Source organism: Hibiscus syriacus, unplaced genomic scaffold, assembly GCF_006381635.1.
Source record: "Hibiscus syriacus cultivar Baekdansim isolate YM2019G1 unplaced genomic scaffold, ASM638163v2 tig00116995_pilon, whole genome shotgun sequence".
Classification (NCBI taxonomy): Eukaryota; Viridiplantae; Streptophyta; class Magnoliopsida; order Malvales; family Malvaceae; genus Hibiscus; species Hibiscus syriacus.
The window spans coordinates 888,107-912,211 of record NW_024063511.1 but is presented as its reverse complement, the minus strand read 5'-3'; the positions used below and the strand labels follow the sequence as shown (position 1 = coordinate 912,211).

Genomic DNA, 24,105 nt, shown 5'->3' with positions numbered 1-24,105 from the left:
TCTGTTAAAAAATAATGGAAAAACCCAAGGCATAAACCCTTCTAGTGACTTGTGAGTGATTGTGAAGTATTATCTAGAAATGGGTTTCTGTGTTTCAGTTTCTCATGGTCATGGCCTCTCTTCACATCTCCCTTCCTCCTTGTTACATGCCCAACAATCGTGTTCATCGTCATCAAAGTCAACTCTATTCATGGGGTTCCCACTCACTTCCCATGCTTCTACTCTCCACGGTTTGTTTCTCCGCGATCTCTTTTACCCAATTCATTAAGCACTGCAAAAAATGGTGGTGGTCTGTTCTTTCTACGCTGCCTTAATGGTTTTAATCATTCAGGGAAAGAGTGCCGTCCTCGACCACAGCTGGTTGTTTATTCCAAGAGGGTATCAGGCTTAGAGGAGGCCTTGAGAATAAGGAGGTTTGGTATTCCTCTTCTGATGCATTAAAAAATCGTTGCTTTAATATTATGAAATGTGTTCGGATGTTAATTTTGGATTGAAGTGATTACTTTTATGTGGAGTTGTTGAAGGGTAGACATACGGGTATATGAAAGTTTTGCCTTTTGCTGTATTTTACTGTATGGGAATCTTATGTTTTCATATAAGTTGAAATTAACGAAGGGTCTGTTGGATGGCTTCATTTTAGTTTGATGCTATGCTTCTCATATAGCTCGCCGGGAAAATATTGGGCAAAGGGTTATTGAGGACTTGTTGAAAATTTTGTATGACTCGTGTGCTTATTAAGATTAGAATGAGAAAGGAAACTGCTGCTAAGCTAGTAGCATATCATGCTGCACTTCAAATACTTATATGGAGTATGCAGCTTTTCGCTTCCCCCCCCTCCGGAAATTTCATAAACAGTATGCATAAAATTATAGGGATCTTAGATGTCCATCCTACATGTCTCCATAGTGAAGGATTCATAAGTTTATTGCTAACTTGTGAATTACACTCCTACCAAACATAGCATTAGTACATAAGTTGAAGGATTCATTTTGCTTGGTCATTTAGCTATGAGATTGTTCAATCTTATGCAGAGAGCGTGAACTTCAGGGTACAACAGAGTTTAGAAGGCCGCCACCTTTAAGACGAGGGAAGGTGTCACCACGTCTTCCTGTGCCTGATCACATACCAAAGCCTCATTATTTAGATTCAAATATATTGCCCGAAATTTCCAGTGAACATCAGATTCATGATGCTGAAGGCATTGCTCGAATGAGAGCTGCTGGTGAGCTTGCTGCTTGTGTCTTAAACTATGCAGGGACGTTAGTTAGGGTGAGCAATTACATTGTTTTTTATCGGCATCCCCCACCCCTTTTTCTTAACTGCAGAAGAATCATGTTCTTGTCAAACTTTCCTGCTTATCTGAAGTTATTAGCAATCATCATTCTTGATTGTTTTTAGTATTAGATTTTGCTACTAATGGATATTCTAATTCATCACTGTGGTTCATCTCTTTTTAAGCACTATATATTCTTTAAAATCATTTAGCTGACAACTCTGTTTAAATTAATGCACTCATCAACAGTTTTGTTTTAAAAAAATCTTATCAGCCATCAGTGACAACGGATGAAATTGACAGAGCTGTGCACCAGATGATAATAGAGGCGGGTGCTTATCCTTCACCTCTTGGGTATGGTGGGTTTCCTAAGAGTGTATGTACTTCAGTTAATGAGTGCATGTGCCACGGAATACCTGATTCTCGCCAGCTACAGGTTTGGTATATGGGCCTTTGTGATTGTACAAACATTGCTAGTATATTTTATCACTAACGCTCATCTTTGAATCTTTCTTGCAGAATGGAGACATAATAAACATAGATGTGACAGTGTACCTAAATGTATGTCCTCAATTTATACCATATGGTTAATTCTCTTAGGAATCAATTTTATCGTTTATTTATTTACTTACAGGTTTATTTAAATATATTAGCGATTATATGGCCATGAACTTCCTTTAGTTAAGCTGCAATACCTTGCAATAACAAAATTGCATGGAATATCCTTTGGTTCTTAGGGTTATCATGGAGACACATCCAGGACATTTCTCTGTGGAGACGTCAGTGGTCCAGTTAAACGCCTTGTACAAGTAAGTTTTACTATGATTTGTTAAAGACAAAGAATTCTAATTATCACCAGTTTCACTATTATTTGAAGAGTTTGTAAGATCTATTTGCACTTGTGTGAAGCTCTTCTTTGCTTAGAATTAACCATCTTTATAATGATATGATTAATTTTAAAGTGCAACTTTTTACATGTAATTGACTCGTTGGATTCACACTTACCCTTTTTTGAAGGTAACCGAGGAGTGCTTGGAGAAAGGCATAGCTGTTTGCAAAGATGGTGCTAGTTTCAAAAAAATTGGAAAAAAGAATAAGGTTTTCTCACTACCTTCCCCCTTTATTGTTTAGGGTTTGAAAGGATTAAAGATATGTGCACATAAAATTATATGATCGTATCATCTGGCGTATGGCTAATGCACAGATGCCTGGTTAAACCGTGAGAACCAATCAAGAGTCATTTGTTAGTGTTAGAATCTATTCAATTACATGGAAACCTTGAACTTGTTATCAGGGTTTCAAATCGCGGTCGCGGTCGTGTTTTCGGTTATTTCGGATTTACCATGATTGTGGCCGTCGCGGACGCCATTACGGCCGTCGCGGGTAACTCGGACAGCGGCGAAACCGCTATATCGCGGTCGCGGACCGTTTTTTAAAACCCTGCTTGTTATTAATAATTTCAAACAACTTAATTGAAGCAAAAGTTTTCAAATAATTAGCGCTCGAGTGTCATTAATTGTTTGTTATCTAGTCTATAATTATTCAGTGTAGAACAAGCTTGCCCTGATATAGCATTATAGCTTAGGCATGCTTGTCTTGTGCTTTGGATAAAGTTACATGATACTTAACAACGTCATAGCTTCAATTCTCTGGTTGTATGTGTCATATTGAATGGTTTCCTGAACCCCTTGTCCATTTTAACTGTATGTTGTTAATATCATCTCAGTGAGCATGCTGAAAAATATGGTTATAGAGTGGTGGAGCGTTTTGTTGGGCACGGTGTCGGGACTGTTTTTCATTCTGAGCCAATTATATTTCATCATCGTAAGTACTCATCGGATGATAGATAACCTAGTCTGGCATTTGTATGATATCTGATCTTTTCCCAATCCAATCCCATCTAAATGTAATTATTAATTATTTGACAGGCAATGAAGGTCCTGGTCACATGGTTGAAGGTCAAACATTTACCATTGGTGAGCACGATCCTATCTTTATTTGCATGCGTGTTATATAGTCAAGGGCTCTGATTTAAAGTATGCATGCTTATGAGATATTTCAATCAGTTGATCGAGAAATGTCTTTGGACATTTTCGGTTTATTTGGGTTTATTTATGGAAGGATGGACGAGCAGAGGATGAAACAATGTAGTAGATAGATAACAAGTGCACGGTTATTTGCAACTATATGTTACCGTACCTGAAAGTACTTGTCGATTAATACGTCAACCTAAAGCACATTAATATTTTAAAGCTATTGATTGTTCAGTTGAGTGATTAGTAACCAAGTTGTCAGGTGAAGTCTTGAAGTTAATTGTTTCACATGCAACATTTATGTTACATGCTTCAATGATTTTTCTTAAAATTTAGACGCCGAAGATTGGCTCCGTCTTTTCATTACCAATTGCACCTAGGACATGAACATTGACATCGACGGCTGCCATGCTCTTTCGTTTATATTAGATATTCATGCATGTATATCGATGCATTTATGGTGCAGAACCAATTCTTACACTGGGAGGCATCGAGTGCACCACATGGCCGGACAACTGGACAACTTTGAGTTCCGATGGCAGCCCTGCTGCTCAGTTCGAACATACCATCCTTATCACAAGAACCGGTGCGGAAATTCTGACTAAATGTGAAGACACGAATCTTTAATCGATCATATATTGGACACATTATGCACATATAGGCAAAAGGTGCATATTGGCTTCCTTCATAAGGTGCCTGTAAAATAACATAATGTAACCTCGATTACAAAATGTGTTATTTTAGCCCAAAGCTATTCAGATGCAAAAGAAGTTTGTTAAAACAATTGTTTGCTCGAGCATTTTAACTATGACACTTTATATTTCAATATGACACGTGGTTTCAAATAGCATTAAATATTCCATCGGTTTTGATTATTTTAGGTAAGACATAATATTTTTAACTTTTAAAAGTAATTGCTATTTTTATTCAATCGGTTAAATTAGGGGGAAATAAAATAAAATTAGAGAAATGGTACTTTTAAACAAAATTATTTTTAAAAATATATATGATAAATTTTACGGTATTGATTAAATCCGTTTACATATAATGATGATTTTGATAAAATACTTTTATTGTTTTTAAATAGAGTAAAATTATCCGAAAATTTTGAGAAAATGTCGTTGAATTAAACTAATCAGGGGCCATTTTTTAATGGATTGATCACAAGCGTTCATCTCTTTTGTTACCATCGTTTTGTCTTGGAAAATAAACCAGAATTTTGAGTTTTGTATTCTAAATATTTTACATGATTCACATGTAGATTAGTGTATAAAATATAACTTCGAGGTCCGACATTTGTATTTTTATCGAAGTTGTGATTAGTTTAGTGGTCATAAACTATCACCCCAAAAAAAAAATCTTCCCCGTCCTGGGATTCGGTCGTCTTCTTCGTCTTCACCAACTTTCCGACACCGTCAATGGCACAGTCCACCTCTCTGAAACTGATGTCCTCGGTCAAGTTAGCTGAACATCGCAGTTCACCTCCCCAATCTCACATAGTTTTAGGTTCAAAATTTTCTTATTCAAAGCCTTCTCGGTTCCATGGCCTCAACAGCTCAACTTCTTTCTTCACCTCATCAAGATCCTCTAAGCTCTTATCTACCACAGCCTTCTTCTTCAACAAGAACAAGAAGGCCGAACCAGCTACTCCCGAACCCTGTAAGTACAATTTCCACCTTGTTCCTTCGTTAAATTTTCAAACTTTTGATTGATTTCGACGTTCGGGTTTTCACGTTTCAGCCCGAGTTCAACAGCTCCACGTTTATGAACTCAACGAGAGAGATCGAAGCAGCCCTGCAGTTTTGAAATTGAGTCAAAAACCTGTAAACTCGCTGGGTGATCTGGTTCCTTTCACCAACAAGCTCTACTCCGGTGACTTGCAGAAAAGGTTCGGCATCACAGCCGGTCTCTGTGTGCTGATCCAGCACGTTCCGGAGAAAAAAGGCGATCGATATGAAGCCATTTACAGCTTCTACTTTGGTGACTACGGCCACTTATCTGTCCAGGGACCCTATTTAACGTACGAGGATACCTTCTTGGCCGTGACGGGAGGATCTGGGATTTTTGAGGGAGCATACGGCCAAGTCAGGCTGCATCAGATAGTTTTCCCGATGAAACTTTTTTATACTTTCTACTTGAAAGGAATACCGGCTTTGCCAGCTGAGCTTCTTGGGAAACCGGTTCCACCATCCTCGGCTGTCGAGCCCTCACCGGCTGCTAAAGCCACGGAACCTCATGGTACTATCCCTAATTTTACCAAGTGATATAGATCGGAACTTCACCATCTGATCAGTTTTTCCCATTATTCTGCACTTCGAATTAGATCTTTCTTCTCCTATGTAAGACATCGCCTTGTTCATTTCCATTACCGCAAGAGAGATTTACCAGTTTTTCCAGAGCATTATCGTTGAACTATGCGGTTCAGACCTAAAGTTGTCTTGTAATGTCTAAACAGCCACATCTGTTTAGGTTAATCTTTGCTTTTCTTAACTTCCTATATTCGAAGTTGGTATTACTTTTCTATATTCATTATCTTGTAATGTCTTTCTTCCATGTTCGAATCTAATTTTATGGTCGTCAATATAAGATGACTTACCGGTAATAGTGTTTAGGTTAATGTTTGAACAGCCTGTATATTTAGAAAGACTTACCATGTGTTATAGTCAATGTTGTGTTGTGTTAGAACATAGGATTTTGGGAAGTCTCACATGCAACATCCTAATATGCGATTAAAGAAATGCGCTAAATTAATATAAACCGGTAGTAACACTTCCTGGGCATCTAAGAAGAAGAAAATTTTCTGAGAAAAAATGTATTCTTGTGGAATTTGTTGTTTGGTTCCGTATGTTTTTTACTTTATATATTATTCATTTCCCAACTTTGACATTTCCTTTTGAATTTATTATCTGCCACGTTCAAATAAGGCGTTTCGTGTGGTTTTTCATAGAAAAAAAAAATGAAGAGATAGCTTTTGAAAGTAGCATGCTAATTACGAGTTGATTTAACAGGATATTAGGTTACTCAAAAGTAAAATTTAAAATTTGAATTGTATCGTTGTAAATAAAAAAAATGGATTGAAAAAATAACTTTTATAATAAGTATTTTTCAGTACTTGATCTATATTAGTCGATTAATGAATTAGATACTAATGATTATATTAGGATATAATCTATTTACATTGTGCATATTTCTTTACTTTTATACGGATTTAAGATCATAAGATAATGTAAATAGATGATTAAGACTACAGTTTTACACATTCACATTATATGTGAATTTAAACCAATTTAAATCGTGAAGCAAAGTTTTTATGTGAATTAAAATCTATAAGTCAAATCTAAATAACTAATTAGATCAGAAAGATTAGACAAATAAATACCAAAAAAAAATATTTTTCATTATGAAAACCATTGGTGGTTAGGGGCCGAGGCAAGGCTTCCTCTTCTGAAGTCCCCATGTGATTTCAACTAAGGAGGACCATCCGCTTACGAAGTTGAACAAACTTATCAGCGTTAATTGGTCTAACCCATATTAATTAGGCCCAATGCTCCTTCGTGTGATTGGAAGCAACCATCTCAAAGAAGAAACCAAACAACATAAAATCCACCTTCTAATATGCATAAACGCGTAATTTTATGTTAGAGAATAAATTTTAAAATTGTAAAAGGGATGGAAATAATTTATTAGTAAAAAGTATATGATAATTGATCATTTTCAAGAGGATGATTGCCCCGATCGTTCCTCAATCTATTCATACCTCTCAAATTATATGTTCTGCTTCAAAAATATTTCTTTTCTTGATTTCAAAGCCGAATAAGTATAAGATTTCATTTTTTTAATTAAAATTTAATAGTATAACAATTACATTTTTTGTGTGTTTTTTAAACAATTCGTATTTAGAAGGAAAAGGGGAGACATTAACCAAGTGATTTTTAACTATCTACTTTAAATATCGTTGACTAAAGGTCAAGTACGGTAGGAAACCTATCCACACAAGTAGAGCTCTATCCATAATCTCCGAATAAGGACAGTGGGTTAGGTGTCAGTTTCATCCAACAATCTGACCCATCTTTTATTACATTGAAATGTAAAATACCCATGGTTTACTTCTACTCCAGTTTGCTATATTCTTCAAATATTTGATATTTAGTCCCTCTACTTTTAATTACAATCCCTTTATTTATCAAATTTAAAATCCAATACTCAAATTAACTTGAACAAAAAATAATCCAAATTTAATTTACTGATTCAAATTGAATATTGATAAGATTTTAATTGAATAATTTATTTTTTTATTATTTATTTTTAACAACATGATAAATAATAAAATGATTATGTTTTTATTCTCCTTTTATATTATAGTACTAGTTAATCATCACTTTTGGTGATAATTTAATGGTTCAACATTAATGATTAGAGTGACAAGCAAAAAGATATATTTTTATAAGAATATATCAATAATTCTGTTTATATTCGATTGAAATCATTCTCAATTCAACCTAAAATGATTCAAATATCCAAAAAAATATGAGCGAAAATTGACTGATTTGATACAGGTATGAATCTTATATTTGACTCAACCTAACTTATCATAGAACGAAATTAAATCCAAATAAAATTAAATTTAATATAAATTAAATCTAAAGTAAATACAATCTAATCCCAACTTATCCTGGTAGAAACTTATCCAAACTCAAATCCGATTTAAAAAACCCGATTTCCACCTCTATACAAACCAACCAACATGGAACAATTACAAACATAATAACATACATTTACAAAAATATTTTGTAATATAATACTTAAACTAGTAACAATATTTTTAAACTTAGGGTAAATTACATAAATGTTTTTTTGATTATAGGATATTATTTTATTGAGTCTCTCAACTACTAAAAGTTACAAAATAGTCTTCTAATTATTGGGCATTTTGTTGAGTCCCTCGACTATTAAAAGTTACATAATGATCACCTGATTATTCATTATATTCCAAACTCATAATTTTTCGTTAAAGAATTAACAGTTATCTGAAATGGATGTTAACAGACTGACTGAGATTCGATAATTATTTGAGATTATGAGATCATATTTTATAATATCTTAGTCAGCAAGTTAACGTCTAGCTCAGATTTACAGCCAAATTTTTAACGGGAAATGACGAGTTTGAAACATATGAATAGTCAAGTGACCATTTTGTAACTTTTAATAGTCGATGAACTCAACAAAATAACACTTTATAATCGAGAGGTAATTTTGTAACTTTTACGAATAAAAAACTCAACAAAATAAGTGGAACGATGAAGTCTCTCTGGGCGCACGTTAGCTGGACTAATGGGTCTCCAGATTTTCTTCTTCGCTTCTGATTGTTTCTTCGATTTGGCTAATCAGAGTTCTCTTGATTTGTTTCTTGTTCTAATTTCATGGGTTCGGATTCGTTGGGTTTAGATTGGAGGAAACTGTTTGTGGGATCGAATGAGCAGGCTCTCGAGTTATTTCCCCCTTGATTTACATGACAGAGTTGCTACTGTCAAACCCCCACCTGGAGTGATTGAGGAAGGTATAGATTACTAGAATTACGCGTTAGTGGGTCAATTTATTTGTTTGGCCCCTAATTTGGCTCGTTGTAGCGAATCATCGAATCGATTTAGGGGAAATCGTCGCAAGTGAAGGTTAGTCTGGTTGTCCATAACCTTTATATATTCTCTTTCTTAAATTCTGATATGAGGGACTGGGTGCTTGATAACGGTCACTGGCATGTTCAGAATAATCCCCCAGTTTTGAGGAAATGAGAGTCAAGTCTGCAGAATCTTAGTTTTGACCTGTCTTGTATGCCGATTTGGGTTCAGTTTCACAATGTCCCACTGGAACTTTATACTAAAAAGGGCCTAAGCTACATAGCTAGCGCGATTGGAAATCCTCTGTATATGGATTCCATAACCGCTTCTAGGATGAGGCTTGTAACATCCCAATCTATGGGTTAGTGACTAAATGGTAAAGTTTCAGAATTTAGTGGTTAAAATATAAGAATGGATTAGTTTAATGATTTATCTGAAGATAAATCCTAAACGTTTTAGTAATTATTGAATGAATTAATGGGTAAAATGGTCTTTTTATCTAAAAGATAATTATCTTATCTCTTTATTAAGAGATAAGCATATAGGGAGATATTTCTCCAGAACTTTTCCTTCTCCTTCCTCTCCTCTCGTAACTCCAAGCTCAAAGGTGAGTCTTCTACTTAGTTAATTATTTGTTAATTTTAATATTTGGGTTTTGATCATTAGATGATAACTAAGCTAAAGGAAAGCTTAAGTTATCTTAAGATCAAAAGATAAAGGAGATAGAGAAGATTAAAGATTAGAGGTTCTTGAATGAAATATTGGAATAGAGTTCATAACAAGAATTGAAAGTTGGATTTGACTTGTTATCAATCTAAGTAAGAGATATGAAGTAATAGAATTAGATTTGAAACATGTTGTAAAATTGATGTAATTATTAAATTACATAGGGAAGATAGGATTTTGAGGTTTAAGATGAAATAAATGAATATAGATTGGTTTAAGGATGTGTATTAGAGTTAAGAGTGAAAGAGGGGATTAAACATGAAGGATTTAATCCAAAATGAATGATTTTCGGGTTCAAAAAGAGGATTCTGGGCAGAGTGCATCGATGCATATTCATTGTGCATCGATGCGTCAAGGTTAAAACCCATAAATTTGTTTGAAGGTGTATCGATGCATTGGTAGTGCATCGATGTACTCTTTTAAAATAAAGACATCGAATGTAATTCATGCATCGATGCATAAGTAGTGCAATGATGCATCCCATTAATAATGAAACATCGAATGCAATTGGTGCATCAATGCATCCCAGCAATAATACTACATCGAATACCTTTTATACACCGATGCATCGGTAGTGCATCGATGCATACCTTTATTAAAAGATGAAATTGACTTTTCTCTTAGTCTAAAGAGTGAACCATTAGAGTATATTAGTTATAATACTGATATAAATCCATGTGTGATTATGTAGATACTAAAAGTAAGCTTATTCCGGAACGATCAAAGGATTAGAATCAAATCAAAGCAAAGCTAAGGTAAGTGCATACTATATGTATAGTATAATGAAATAAGACTTGTGATAAGTCTAATCCTTATGTTGATTTTTATAATACAATGATTGTGAACATGCATACATGATAATTATGGTGATATGATATGTGATATGAGAACATGATATGAATCAAGTGATATGAAAGGTATAAGAATAATGCCTATAGTATACGATATGAGAACTATAGATGTAGTTGGCAGGCCAAGAGTCGAGGGTTTACATATGTTTAAAGGCACATATGAACAGTTTACATATGTTTAAAGGCACATATGAACAGTTTACATATGTTTAAAGGCACATATGGACATTTTACATATGTTTAAAGGGATATATGAACAGTTTACATATGTTTAAAGGCACATATGAACAGTTTATATATGTTTAAAGGCACATATGAACAGTTTACATATGTTTAAAGGCACATATGAACAGTTTATATTGTGACCTCTGGATCGTGGTCCTTCGGGACGAATACTGAACTAAGGTTCGGTGCCCCATGAGGGAATTGATACGAGCTGTGGTGACAGCATTAGTGTACAACCTCAATGCACTCACATACCTCTATTCTCAATAATATACATGGGCAATGCAATTGAAATACCGAATTAAAGTGAAAGTGATACAAGAAGGTAAGTTTCGTATGTGCATTATATGATTATATATGTTATCATGTGATAGATACATGCATCTTGAAATGTCATGATCCAATGGTAAGTATGAACATTCATAAGTTTATTGTTGCATATTTTATGGTTTTATGTAAATTAATGTGTTTCGTTTTAATGAAAGTTTTAAAAATTCCCGTGATTTTCTATAAGAGTCAAAGTTTGAAAAGTCAATGTGACACCTCGGACTTGTATTCGGGTTGGATATGAGTTAAGGGTGTTATATTTAATGGTATCAGAGCTACGGTTTAGTCGATTCTCGGCATAAACCGAATTCTAGAGTGTCTTATAAGGTATACATGCCAACAAAATAGTGAAAACTTCTGATCTGATAGAATAGCAAGTATGTTGTTTTGCTAATAGAACTATATGGTTGTATTTTTATAGATGTCCGGACAAGGTAGTTCTAGGAATGAAGCGAGAGATGATAGACCCGCTGAAAGCATTGATTCACCTGCCCTGGCCAGGCAGAGTGAAGAACAGACACTCTCTGGAGTGCTTGTGAATGATCAAGATGTATTTTTTAGAACGTTAAATGCGGTATTAACGCGTTTCCAATCTCCTGTTACTTCAACTCCGAAAATGAATGTTGCGAAAGAGTTGAAGAGATTAGGAGCTCCTGAATTCAAAGGTGAAGCTGAGGAAGGTCCTGTTACTGCAGACCTTTGGCTCAATGATGTGAAAATTATGTTAGATGGACTCCACTGTTCTGATGAAGAGAAATTAAATGGAGTGGTCACCTTGCTTCGTGGGCAAGCGAGAATTTGGTGGACGAACGTCACTCTGAGAATGACAAGTGACCAAGTGACCTGGTCTTTGTTATTAAAAGAGTTCAAAAACAAGTATATAGGAGATCAATTTATCAGGCAAATGAAGCAAGAATTCTTAAATCTGAAGCAATGGGATTTCACTGTATATGAATATGAGTGTGAATTTAACAAGTTAAGTCGTTTTGTGGCCGAGTTAATTCCGACAGAGAAGGATTCATGCGAGTGGTTTATTGAAGGTTTGCACCCAATGTTAAAGGAGATGCTAATAGTATTGAACTTGTCCTCGTTTCAAGAGGTAGTAAATCGTGCTAAAGCTCTAAAGAGAGTTCAAAATGAAAGGCATGGGAATCAAATAACTCAACCATATAAAAGAACTGGGGCTTCATCAAGTTTTGCACCACCTAATAGAGATAGAGATTCTAGTTTCCAATATCAAGCACAATCAGAGTCGATGGCATCCGTTGCAAGGGAACCAAATCAGGTGAGAGCTAAACAGACTCAATCTGCCGGGTCCAGTGATGGGAGAACACAACAGAGTCAAGTTAGACAATGTCAGATTTGTGGAAGAACTCATAGCGGGATATGCAGAGTTAAAACAGTGGCTTGTTTCCGATGTGTGGAAACAGGACATTTCAAGAGAGATTGTTCTTTGAGGGCCGGAGAACTGGTTCTTCCGGAGAGATCTGTTTCAATATCTCAGAGGGGACGAGGTAGAGAAAGAAACAGAAGTCAACATGAATCCTCTACTCAACAGGAAATATGCTTTACTGCTCGAATATATAATCTCAAGACAAATGAAGATTTTGATGATCCGGAGATAATAGCATGTATCGTTTATTGTATAATAAATGAGTGGAATAATAAAATGGTATGATAGTAAGAGTAATTAAGTTAAAAGAATGTGAGAGCATAAAGGAAAAAGGTAAAGGAATGATTAAAGTAATGAAGTGAAGTTGTGATAGCACGAAAGAATTATTGAAGAGGTAATATGGGAAAAGGAATAGTGGATGTGTAGGCAGTATCTTATCTTCTTGTGCAATGAAAATTCGAGGACGAATTTTCTTAAGGGAGGGAGAGTTGTAACATCCCAATTTATGGGTTAGTGACTAAATGGTAAAGTTTCAGAATTTAGTGGTTAAAATAAAAGAATGGATTAGTTTAATGATTTATCTGAAGATAAATCCTAAAATTTTTAGTAATTATTGAATGAATTAATTGGTAAAATGGTCTTTTTATCTAAAAGATAATTATCTTATCTCTTTATTAAGAGATAAGCATATAGGGAGATATTTCTCCAGAACTTCTCCTTATCCTTCCTCTCCTCTCGTAACTCCAAGCTCAAAGGTGAGTCTTCTACTTAGTTAATTATTTGTTAATTTTAAGATTTGGGTTTTGATCATTAGATGATAACTAAGCTAAAGGAAAGCTTAAGTTATCTTAAGATCAAAAGATAAAGGAGATAGAGAAGATTAAAGATTAGAGGTTCTTGAATGAAATGTTGGAATAGAGTTCATAACAAGAATTGAAAGTTGGATTTGACTTGTTATCAATCTAAGTAAGAGATATGAAGTAATAGAATTAGATTTGAAACATGTTACAAAATTGATGTAATTATTAAATTACATATGAAAGATAGGATTTTGAGGTTTAAGACGAAATAAATGAATATAGATTGGTTTAAGGATGTGTACTAGAGTTAAGAGTGAAAGAGGAGATTAAACATGAAGGATTTAATCCAAAATGAATGATTTTCGGGTTCAAAAATAGGATTCTGGGCAGAGTGCATCGATGCATCAAGGTTAAAACCCAGAAATTTGTTTGAAGGTGTATCGATGCATTGGTAGTGCATCGATGCACTCTTTTAAAATAAAGACATCGAATGCAATTCATGCATCGATGCATAAGTAGTGCATCGATGCATCCCATTAATAATGAAACATCGACTGCAATTGGTGCATCGATGCATAAGGAGTGCATCGATGCATCCCAGCAATAATACTACATCGAATACCTTTTATGCACCGATGCATCATTAGTGCATCGATGCATACCTTTATTAAAAGATGAAATTGACTTTTCTCTTAGTCTAAAGAGTGAATCATTAGAGTATATTAGTTATAATACTGATATAAATCCATGTGTGATTATGTAGATACTAAAAGTAAGCTTATTCCGGAACGATCAAATGATTAGAATCGAATCAAAGCAAAGCTAAGGTAAGTGCATACTATATGTATAGTATAATGAAATAAGACTTGTGATAAGTCTAATCCTTATGTTGATTTTTATAATACAATGATTGTGAACATGCATACATGATAATTATGGTGATATGATATGTGATATGAGAACATGATATGAATCAAGTGATATGAAAGGTATAAGAATAATACTCATAGTATACGATATAATAACTATAGGTGTAGTTGGCATGCCAAGAGTCGAGGGTTTACATATGTTTAAAGGCACATATGAACATTTTACATATGTTTAAAGGCACATATGAACAGTTTACATATGTTTAAAGGCACATATGAACAGTTTACATATGTTTAAAGGCACATATGAATATTTTACATATGTTTAAAGGCACATATGAACAATTTACATATGTTTAAAGGCACATATGAACAGTTTATATATGTTTAAAGGCACATATGAACAGTTTATATATGTTTAAAGGCACATATGAACAGTTTACATATGTTTAAAGGCACATATGAACAGTTTATATTGTGACCTCTGGATCGTGGTTCTTCGGGACAAATACTAAACTAAGGTTCGGTGCCCCATGAGGGAATTGATACTAGCTGTGGTGATAACATTAGTGCACAACCTCAATGCACTCACATACCTCTATTCTCAATAATATACATGGACAATGCAATTGAAATACCGAATTAAAGTGAAAGTGATACAAGAAGGTAAGTTTCGTATGTGCATTATATGATTATATATGTTATCGTGTGATAGATACATGCATCTTGAAATGTCATGATCCAATGGTAAGTATGAACATTCATAAGTTTATTGTTGCATATTCATTTATTGCCTCACTAAGTCTATGACTTAGCGTGTAAGTGATTTATACGTAGGTACAAAGAATCAGGAAAAGTGGAAATAGAAGTAGGACAGACAACAATACTACTAAGAGATTAGATCAGAAGTAATTGACAAAGTATGTACTTGGTTATATATAAAATGTGGGCATGTAATAAGTGTTAATTACGAATACTCTGATCGATTTTGTATTTTATGGTTTTATGTAAATTAATGTATTTCGTTTTAATGAAAGTTTTAAAAATTCCCGTGATTTTCTATAAGAGTCAAAGTTTGAAAAATCAATGTGACACCTCGGACTTGTATTCGGGTTGGATATGAGTTAAGGGTGTTACAAGGCTTGAATATGCAAATGTGTGTGTTGAGATTAAAGCTGGAGGGGTTATCTCTGACATGATTCATGTGGTTCTGAGTGACGGGTCTTCTGTGAGAATTAAAGTATATGTACCTTGGGTTCCTAAGTGTTGTGTTAAGTGAAAAGTCTTTGGACACCATGTAAGCTCGTGCATAAAGGCTGGGCACTATTCTCTAAAGCCTAGGGAAGTCAAAGTTTGGAGAAAGAATGATGTATCTAGCACTCTTGAATCTGAGAATAGAGATAACTCTTCTAGGCATGCTTCTAACCTCAATGCTTTTGAGGATTTGCCTGTGAATACCCCTGCTTCCAAGGATGTGCCTTGCAGTTCAAGGGGTGAGATCTTTCATGGGGGTGATTGTATCACCAAGGCTAAGATGATAAGCATGAGATTGCAGGTTGGTACTGCTATTGAGGCAACTGTGCAGTATTTTTAAGAGGTCAACGATGTTAGGGAGAATGCTGCCATGAATAATACTGTTAACACTTCACTGGATCAATCTATTGTTATGGTAGATGCCACTGATTAACAGGAGAAGGTGGACCTTAATCAGTGTGATAATGATCTTGTTGTTGAGGGAATTGGGTTAGTTGCCTCACAGGAGGTTGTCAAACCTGGTCACTTTCCTTCTCTTCAAGACTCGAAGAAGAAGAAGACTAGGGAAAAGAAAAATGATTATGTTGGTTCCTCAGGTAAGGTTGATGTTTTGGTATATGGTCCTAGGAAGGCTCATGTGGCCTCTATGGGAGTGGCCTTGTTGCTTAATGAGATACAGGCTAAAAAGAATGACCATTCTGATAAAGCCAAAGGTAGTGTGGTAAGCTTTGGCTCTGGTAGTGGTGCTCCCATTGTCTTTTCTTGATGATAGTTGGTTTTTGGAATGTTAGGGGGATTAACAACCCTCTAAAGCAAATGAAGGTTTTAAGGAGGTTGGTTTCTTTTGAAGTTGATGTCATGTGCCTTATGGAATCTTGGATTAAGAGTGATAATTCTGCCAAGTTTATTTCCTCTTTGACTAGTGATTGGAATATTGCTGAGAATTATGATTCTGTTAAAGGAGGTATGTTGTGGATTTTATGGAGGAATAATCTATTGCTCACTGTACTGAGAAAATGTGACCAGACCATCTCAATCTTTGGAGTTGTTGATGGGCATAGGACTGGAATCACTGTCATCTATGGTAGTAATAATGGTGTAGGAAGGAGAAGACTTTGGGATCATTTGAAGATTGTTGAGAATGATATTGGTCATTCCTCATGGGTGATTGGGGGGACTTTAACATCACTGCTAGAGCTGAGTAAATATCTGATTTTGAAGTTATGGGAGTGCATTCTACCCCTGACATGAGGGAGTTTTATGAGTGCTTGGAGGACCTTGAATTGATGGATCATCATTTTCTTGGTCATCTGTTTACTTGGTCAAATATGCAGGAATGATATTTTTTTGCCAGGAAACTGGATAGGATCTTAATCAACCTTTAGTGGATGATGGACTACCCTGAGTCCTTTGTTGAGTTTAAGGCTCAAGGGGTTTCTAATCACTGCCTTGGTTTACTGTGGTCACATAAAGGGGCTATGACCAAGAAACCCAGACCTTTTAAATTTTTTAACTGCTGGACTACTCATGATAAGTTTTTAAGTACTGTTGTGGAGTCATGGCAATGTCATTGTAAAGGCTCTCATATGCAATGATTGTTAATAAAATTGAGAAGACTTAAACCTTGCCTTAAGGAATTTAACAAGGAATACTTCTCTGATATTTCTGGCAGAGTTAGATCCAAGAGATCTGAACTGGAGCAGATTCAAATTTTTAATCTGTCTCATGTGGATCAGAGGAGGATTGATGATGAAATAAGCATCCAAGCTGAATTAGTAGACTTGGAAATTACTGAGTCAGAGTTTTACAGCCAGAAAGCTAAAATGCACTGGTTAAAGGAGGGTGACTTAAATATTATATTCTTCCACCAGAGGGTTGAGTCTAATAAAAAGAAAAATACCATTAGAGTTATTAAAAGTGAATAAGGTCAATGTTATGAGTCCTTTGAAGAGATGATTGCAGAGCTAGTTGACTATTTCACTGGCCTAATTGGCTCTGCTGATCCATTGGTCAGTGTCTACTCTATTGAAAGCTTAAAAGGATTGCTGAGCTACTCCCTGCCTAATGAAGCTAATGATTCCCTCTCTAATGAGGTGGATGATATGGAGATTAAAAAGGCCTTGTTTAGGCAAGAGAATGATAAAAGTCCTGACCATGATGGCTACACTTCTGATTTTTTCAAGGCTGCCTGGGACATTGTTGGGGTAGACTTTGTTTTTGCTGTGAGGTATTTTTTTTCACACTTCTTCTATGTTGCCAGCTTTCAATTCAAATGCCTTAGTTTTGGTCCCTAAGTCCCTCAATGCATGCTTGGCAAAAGATTTTAGGCCTATTTTCTGTTGTTCAGTGGTTTACAAGACCATTACTAGAATTCTTGTGAATATATTAATATCTTTATTCCCTGCCATGATCTCTCAAAGTCAGTCTGCTTTTGTTAAGGGAAGGAACATAATTGTTAACACTTTGCTAGCTCGGGAGATTGTTAAGGGTTATTCAATGAGGAGTCTTTCTCCTAGGCGTGCCATTAAAATATATTTACAAAAAGCTTTTAACTCTGTTAACTAGGGGTTTTAGCTGACTGCTCTTGAGGCTTTGGGTCTTCCTACTATTTCCTGTAATTAGGTCAAAGCTTGCATTACTACTCTTATGTACTCTGTCTATTTAAATGGGAGTTTGGTGGGGTTCTTTAAGGGAGCTAGGGGGATTAAGCAAGGAGATAATTAATCTTCTTACTTCTTTGTCATTGCCATGAATGTCTTGTCCTCTCTTTTGGATGTTGTTGCAAAGCAGGAAATCTCCAAATTCCATCATAAGTGTAAGAGAGTTCCCCTCACTCACCTTTGCTTGGCGAATGATTTGCTAGTCTTTTGCTGGATCACTTGATTCTGTTTTGGGAGTGCTGAGCATCTTGGAGAAATTTTATGAGTTATCTGGCCTCAAATTGAATGCTCAGAAAACTGAATTTTTTGCTTGTGTGTTGAATGCATACACTCTTGAGCATATTTGTTATGTTACTGGATTTAGATTGGGGCACCTTCCTTTTAGGTACCTTGGAGTACCTCTTGTGACTAGGAAACTCACAAGTAAAGACTGTGCAACTTTGTTGGCTAGGATTAATGACAAGCTCAGGCAATGGTCTAATAAAAATCTTAGCTTTGGGGGCAGACTGCAATTGATTAAAACTATTTTGTTCTGTATTTTTAACTACTGGAGTAGGCAGCTCATTCTTCCAAAAGGGATTATTAGAGATATCGAGAGGCTTTGTATGCGCTTCTTTTAGAATGACAGTGATACCCCAGCCAGGGGAGCACGTGTGGGCTGGAATCAGGTTTGTACCTTAAAGTCTGAGGGTGGCTTGGGACTTAGGAACCCTGTGGTATGGAGCAGAGCATGTTTCCTGTTGCTAGTAAGAATATTTTGGCAAATGAGGGCTCACTCTGGATTGCATGGATTAAGGAATACTTTTTAAATCTATTAGCTACTGGGAGGTTGATTATAAGCCCCATTTCAGCTGGATCTTAACCAAGTTACTGAGGTTGAGAGAGGAGGTTATGAGATTATTCTATCCCTGTGCTAGCTGGAATTCAATAAAAGGAAAATGGATTTGGGACAACATTCGTGACAGTAGAGAGAAAGTTGCATGGCATAGGATTATTTGGTTCCCTGTCCATATTCCCAAATTCTCTTTAATCTCATGGTTGGTCATCCTTGATAGATTGCCTACAAAAGATAGACTTGTTCGGTTTGGGTTGATTGTTAAAAATGTTTGTGGAATGTGTGGAACTGGTGTGGAGTCTCGGGATCACCTTTTTGCTGGTTGTTCTTATGCAAAAGGAGTGTGGGACATTGTTCTAAGTGCTTGTGGTCTCTCATGTGTGGCTTGTACCTGGGATGAGCACTTTCACTGCCTGCTTGCTAATATGAAGGGCAAATCCCTCAGAGTTCGTGTTCTTAAGCTTGTGTGGATTGGGTTTCTCTACTTTATTTGGGAGGAACACAACCATAAACACTATAGGAATTTGACTCGCCCGGTTGATGTAATTGTAAGTAGGCTAATGGAGGCTGTGAAAATTAAACTTTATAGGCATGGAATGTATAGGATTGATGATGTAAATAGATAATTATGCATGAATTAGGGTATCATCTAGCTTGTAGTTTGTTATGTTTTGTAGCAGCTTGACTGCATTCTTTTTTAGATGAAATATAATTTATTTATACAAAAAAAATTCAACAAAATAATATTATATAGTCGAGAGATTATTTATATAATTTAAATTTAAACTTATTAATACTCTATCCAAATGTGTCGAAACAAGAAAAATGAATAATAGAATCTCCAGGGCATCCGATTTGTATTCCCAGTTGCTTAGCTGTCAAACCACCAGGCTGGAAAGCAACGTAAGACGTGGGGCCTCTACTGACAGCAACGAGAGCAGGGTCTTCGATGTAATTTAGACAAAAGAAACTATCAAACCACCAAAATGGCCCTTCGACACACTGAAAAGCCACACTGCCCACTACCATATCACACAGTGCGGCTTGACGGGACCATTTAGACTTATCCCCGATGAAGAATAAAAAAAAACAATCAACGATGAGAATATCCCAAGTTATACCCATACATAATATAATTTAATGGTAAGATTAAGGTTTTAAAATTCTTGATTTCTTAAGTTCGATATTTATTATATATAAATATATTTAAATTATCAATAAAAATCTATTTTAGTTCAAGTTTAAATATATATAAAAATTAATTTAAATTTAAATTATATTAATTATAATTAGATTATTATCACATGTATTGGTGATAAAAAAATTCACAAGCGCCTTCGATATATCAAATAATTATCTATTGTAATTATAAATTTTGAATATATATATATATATACATAATATGTTGTTATTTTTGTAATTATATTTCTAAAAATTTAATTAATATGATTACAATTTATTTTAATAAATAAAAAACAACAGCCGGAGTATTAAACAAGGAGCTAAACAAACACGATTTCCATTGTTATTATTATTCATATTTTCACTTATCCCAAAAAGAAAAGCCGACCGGATATTCCATTGTCCAAGTAGGACAACCAACAAACCAAACAAATACACCCAGCTCAAATATGAGTTGGCCTACGTGGCAGCCATTCAATTCGTAGCCCACACTAAACAATCTAGAGTCGCTCTTACCCTAACCCTCATAAAAAGAGTAAAATAAAATTTAGTCCTTGTTCTTAGTAATCTTTTCAATTTAGTTCTAAACTTTTTAAAAAAAATATTCACTGGTATCTGACTAATTCATATCGAATTTTTGCAGAAACCCATTATGAGGATGACCCTCCTAACATGATTTTAGTATTGTGATGATATGATATTTTGAGATTCACTCTCACTACAAGTAATTAGCAATAGTTTTTTTTGGACTTTGAGAAATCTATTTTATGATGAGTTTGATACACGAGTATATAATCTTTTATATATGTGAAACCGATTGTTCATTTAATTTGAGATTCTCATTTTAATCAATCAAACCTATGAAGCCTTTACTAAAGAGGGCATTCTTGACCTAGTGAATATCGTTTACTTAAGCTCTTATTAGTGATGAAATACAATTAGACAATTTTAGCGTATTACGTTATCGAAATAGTTTTAGAAAATTGGAAAATATTTAAGTTCACAATTTAGTAGAGATAAAAAAAGTTTTGGGATTGAGTGGTAAAATGAAAGGTTATTCTCTCAAGATGTTATGAGTTCAAACAGTTACGTCAGTAAGGTATGCCTATTATTGATAGTTTATTTTTTTAAAATAAATATTACATTATAATCACCCTAAACTATTAAAAATAGTTTATGGATCATATTAGACAAAATTAAAATTTAGGATCTCAAAAGTGATTCATCCCAACGAGACTAGACAAGTCATTGATCTGATCAAGAACAAAAAATAAGGAGTGCGTATGGAAGAAAGAGGTGACGTCATGGCCGGGCCCATCCAGAAACGACGAAAACCGAATCACTAACTGGAATATTCAACTCTCTCTATCTCTTTCCTTATCTTCTCTCCCATCTTGCTTTTATACTATATAAGTAAGGCTAAATACAAACTGTTTCTCCCTCTAAACACAAAAAGGGTTCATTTTTTGTTTGTTACGCGACGCCCCGACTTTGTTGTGTTCTTTCTTTCCTTGTTGTCTTCCATTTTCTCTCTTGATTTCCATTTGCTTTTGATTTTTATGTATTTTTTTCTTGGTACCCAAAGTTTATTCTCCTTTTGATTCTGTTTAGATCCCTTTTGTCTCGTCTTCTCCGGATCTATTTATGCTGTTTGGTCTGAAAATCAACCCTTCCCCCCTACATAAATTCATCCTCCTCCACTGTCTCTGTAATCTGGGTGTTGAAGAACGAGGGAGAAGAAAAAAGTTTAAGTGAAAGGAGTTTTTTTTTAAGAAAAGGGTAAATGGTAGAGATGGATTTCGCTCAAAAAATACGCCGAGGCCATGAATATGCTGAAGCTCTAGAAGAAGAACGACGTAAAATTCAAGTCTTTCAACGCGAACTTCCTTTGTGTTTGGAGCTTGTCACGCAAGGTTTACCTTTTATCTGTTTTGTTTTTTTATTTCCATTGTTTTTGTTGTTTTGAGTGCCGATTTTTTTTCTTCTTATTAGCGATTGAGGCATGCAAGAAAGAGATATCGGGGGGTTCGACCACGACGGATTACATGCAAGGGCAATCGGATTGTTCGGAGCAGACGACCAGTGATGTTCCGGTTTTGGAAGAATTTATTCCGATAAAAAAAAGCTCTGATTGCTCCGAGGAAGACGATGAACAAGAATCGGATAAATCCAAAGAAAAGAATGTTCCTGCTGCTGTTGATCATGAAAGGAAATCCGATTGGCTTAGATCCGTTCAGTTGTGGAACAACAACAACAATCAATCCCCAGATCTACCCTTGAATGAGGTACCCTTTTGTCCCCCCCCCCCTTTTTAAATCTCCAAACAAAGAGAAAAAGGAACAAAAGATCAACAATTTCTGGGATTTTTCTTTCCTTTTTTAGGATGCCGGTAACAATGGAAGTGGTGTGGAAGTGAAGGAAAATGGTGGAGCATTTCAACCGTTCCAGAGAGAAAAAGTCGTGGTAAAAAGTGTTCAACCATCTGCGGTAGGAAAAGCAAATGCTTCAGCTACAAGTACTTCCACAACAGAAAGTAAGAGTAGAGGTGAAGGAGGAGAAGCCAATAATGGAAACTCAAGTAAAAAAGATGAAAAGGAGGGTCAGACTCAGCGAAAGACAAGGCGGTGTTGGTCGCCGGAATTGCATCGGCGCTTCTTGCACGCTCTCCATCAACTCGGCGGTTCACATGGTGAGTTTTCTTCTACTTATTATTATCATCGTTACCATTTCGTTCATAGAGGCGACGATTATAAACATGGATTTTGGTTGCAGCTGCCACTCCAAAGCAAATTAGGGAGCTGATGAAGGTTGATGGACTTACAAATGATGAAGTTAAAAGTCATTTACAGGTGATTTTAGACTTTAGGGATGAATCAGTAGGGTTTCTGTTTTGGCAAATTAATCTGGTTTTTGAGAAAATACTGCAATTAGAGTAGCGTGTTTCCCACTATATTTGACAATGTTGACCTAGTTTTCAATAGATTTTAAGTTCCTGCATGGCCTAAATCCTTCATTTCATGTGTTGCAGAAATATAGATTGCACACGAGGAGACCGAGTCCGTCCGTCCAACACAGCGCCAATCCACAAGCACCTCAATTTGTGGTGGTCGGAGGCATCTGGGTACCTCCACCGGAATATTCCACGATGACCGCAACGACATCAACAAAAACAGCCACCGATGCGCCGAGTAGCGGAATCTACACCCCGGTAGCCACATTGGCCACGGTTGCTCAACCATGCGGAACATCGGTGCAAAGACATCAACAGTCGCATTCCGAGGAAAGGGGCAGCCATAGTGAAGGGAGAGTTCATTCGACATCTTCCTCTACCCACGCCACAACCGATTCACCGGCGTACTAAGCTCTCATGACAATGAGAAATATGGTGTACAAATTTTTGTAAGAAAAATCTCGGTAGAAAGTTCTATATATATATGATATGTAGAGATCTTTCTGTCTTTGCTACTTCAATCTCCTGTTGTTTATGTTTCGAATAAAACCATCCTCGTTGTTAAACGAATAAAAGGGTTTTGAGTTCATTGTCGGAGAAATCTTAACCGAAGACAACCCTAGTATTTGGTCAATTTGCCTTGGATGCTTTTGCATGGCGGTGCGGCTGTTCTATCTAACTCCAAGGATGCTCATTGGCTCCAACACTTAAAATGCAAATTTGGATTGTTGCGCCAACCAATTGGAAATTTTATCATCTAATTGTCCAAAGTATATTCCCTATTTGTTTATCTTATCTCCGTATTGTTACAGCCTTGTAGGAAATGCCCATTCAATTAATTAATCCATTCCTCATCCTCAAGAATCTTACATTGTCCAAGATTCCCCGTATCAATTCCACATTTTTTAATTTAATTAAATATCAATATTCATAGTTATATTCCGTGAATGTGGCTCTTCAAACTCAACTCAAACTAATCCCCCCAACCAAGCTTTGCCCAATTTTAGAAAAAAAAATATTATTCTAATTTTATAAAATTATATTATTTTTTAATTTATTTTTTAGAGAAATTATAATATATATATATATATATATTTAAATGAAATATAGAT

At 35.4% G+C, this 24,105-nt stretch overlaps 3 protein-coding genes across 5 annotated transcripts; all 3 read left to right on the top strand.

Annotated features, from left to right (window-relative positions):
• Positions 1 to 41: 41 nt before the first annotated feature.
• LOC120193333 (methionine aminopeptidase 1B, chloroplastic-like) lies at positions 42 to 4,077 on the top strand. Its single transcript, XM_039195847.1, has 10 exons — positions 42 to 230; positions 332 to 413; positions 1,032 to 1,269; positions 1,548 to 1,709; positions 1,793 to 1,834; positions 2,011 to 2,082; positions 2,291 to 2,366; positions 2,996 to 3,097; positions 3,202 to 3,249; positions 3,773 to 4,077. The coding sequence occupies exons 1-10, from the start codon at positions 80 to 82 to the stop codon at positions 3,931 to 3,933; spliced, it is 1,134 nt and encodes a 377-aa protein (XP_039051778.1). The 5' UTR covers positions 42 to 79; the 3' UTR covers positions 3,934 to 4,077.
• Positions 4,078 to 4,636: 559 nt separating this feature from the next.
• Positions 4,637 to 19,626, top strand: LOC120193331 (allene oxide cyclase, chloroplastic-like). Of its 2 annotated transcripts, XM_039195845.1 has the most exons (3): positions 4,637 to 4,965; positions 5,047 to 5,598; positions 19,616 to 19,626. In XM_039195845.1, exons 1-2 carry the CDS (start codon positions 4,725 to 4,727, stop codon positions 5,568 to 5,570), a joined length of 765 nt encoding a protein of 254 aa, XP_039051776.1. In that variant the 5' UTR covers positions 4,637 to 4,724; the 3' UTR covers positions 5,571 to 5,598; positions 19,616 to 19,626. The 2 variants fall into 2 exon arrangements, with proteins under 2 accessions (XP_039051776.1, XP_039051775.1); XM_039195844.1 differs by lacking the exon at positions 19,616 to 19,626 and having other exon boundaries at positions 5,047 to 5,698.
• Positions 19,627 to 21,502: 1,876 nt separating this feature from the next.
• LOC120193316 (transcription factor HHO2-like) lies at positions 21,503 to 23,515 on the top strand. Of its 2 annotated transcripts, XM_039195834.1 has the most exons (6): positions 21,504 to 21,956; positions 22,036 to 22,328; positions 22,426 to 22,732; positions 22,816 to 22,892; positions 23,072 to 23,290; positions 23,321 to 23,515. In XM_039195834.1, exons 1-6 carry the CDS (start codon positions 21,827 to 21,829, stop codon positions 23,402 to 23,404), a joined length of 1,110 nt encoding a protein of 369 aa, XP_039051765.1. In that variant the 5' UTR covers positions 21,504 to 21,826; the 3' UTR covers positions 23,405 to 23,515. The 2 variants fall into 2 exon arrangements, with proteins under 2 accessions (XP_039051764.1, XP_039051765.1); XM_039195833.1 differs by having other exon boundaries at positions 21,503 to 21,956; positions 23,072 to 23,515.
• The last annotated feature ends 590 nt before the right edge of the window (positions 23,516 to 24,105 follow it).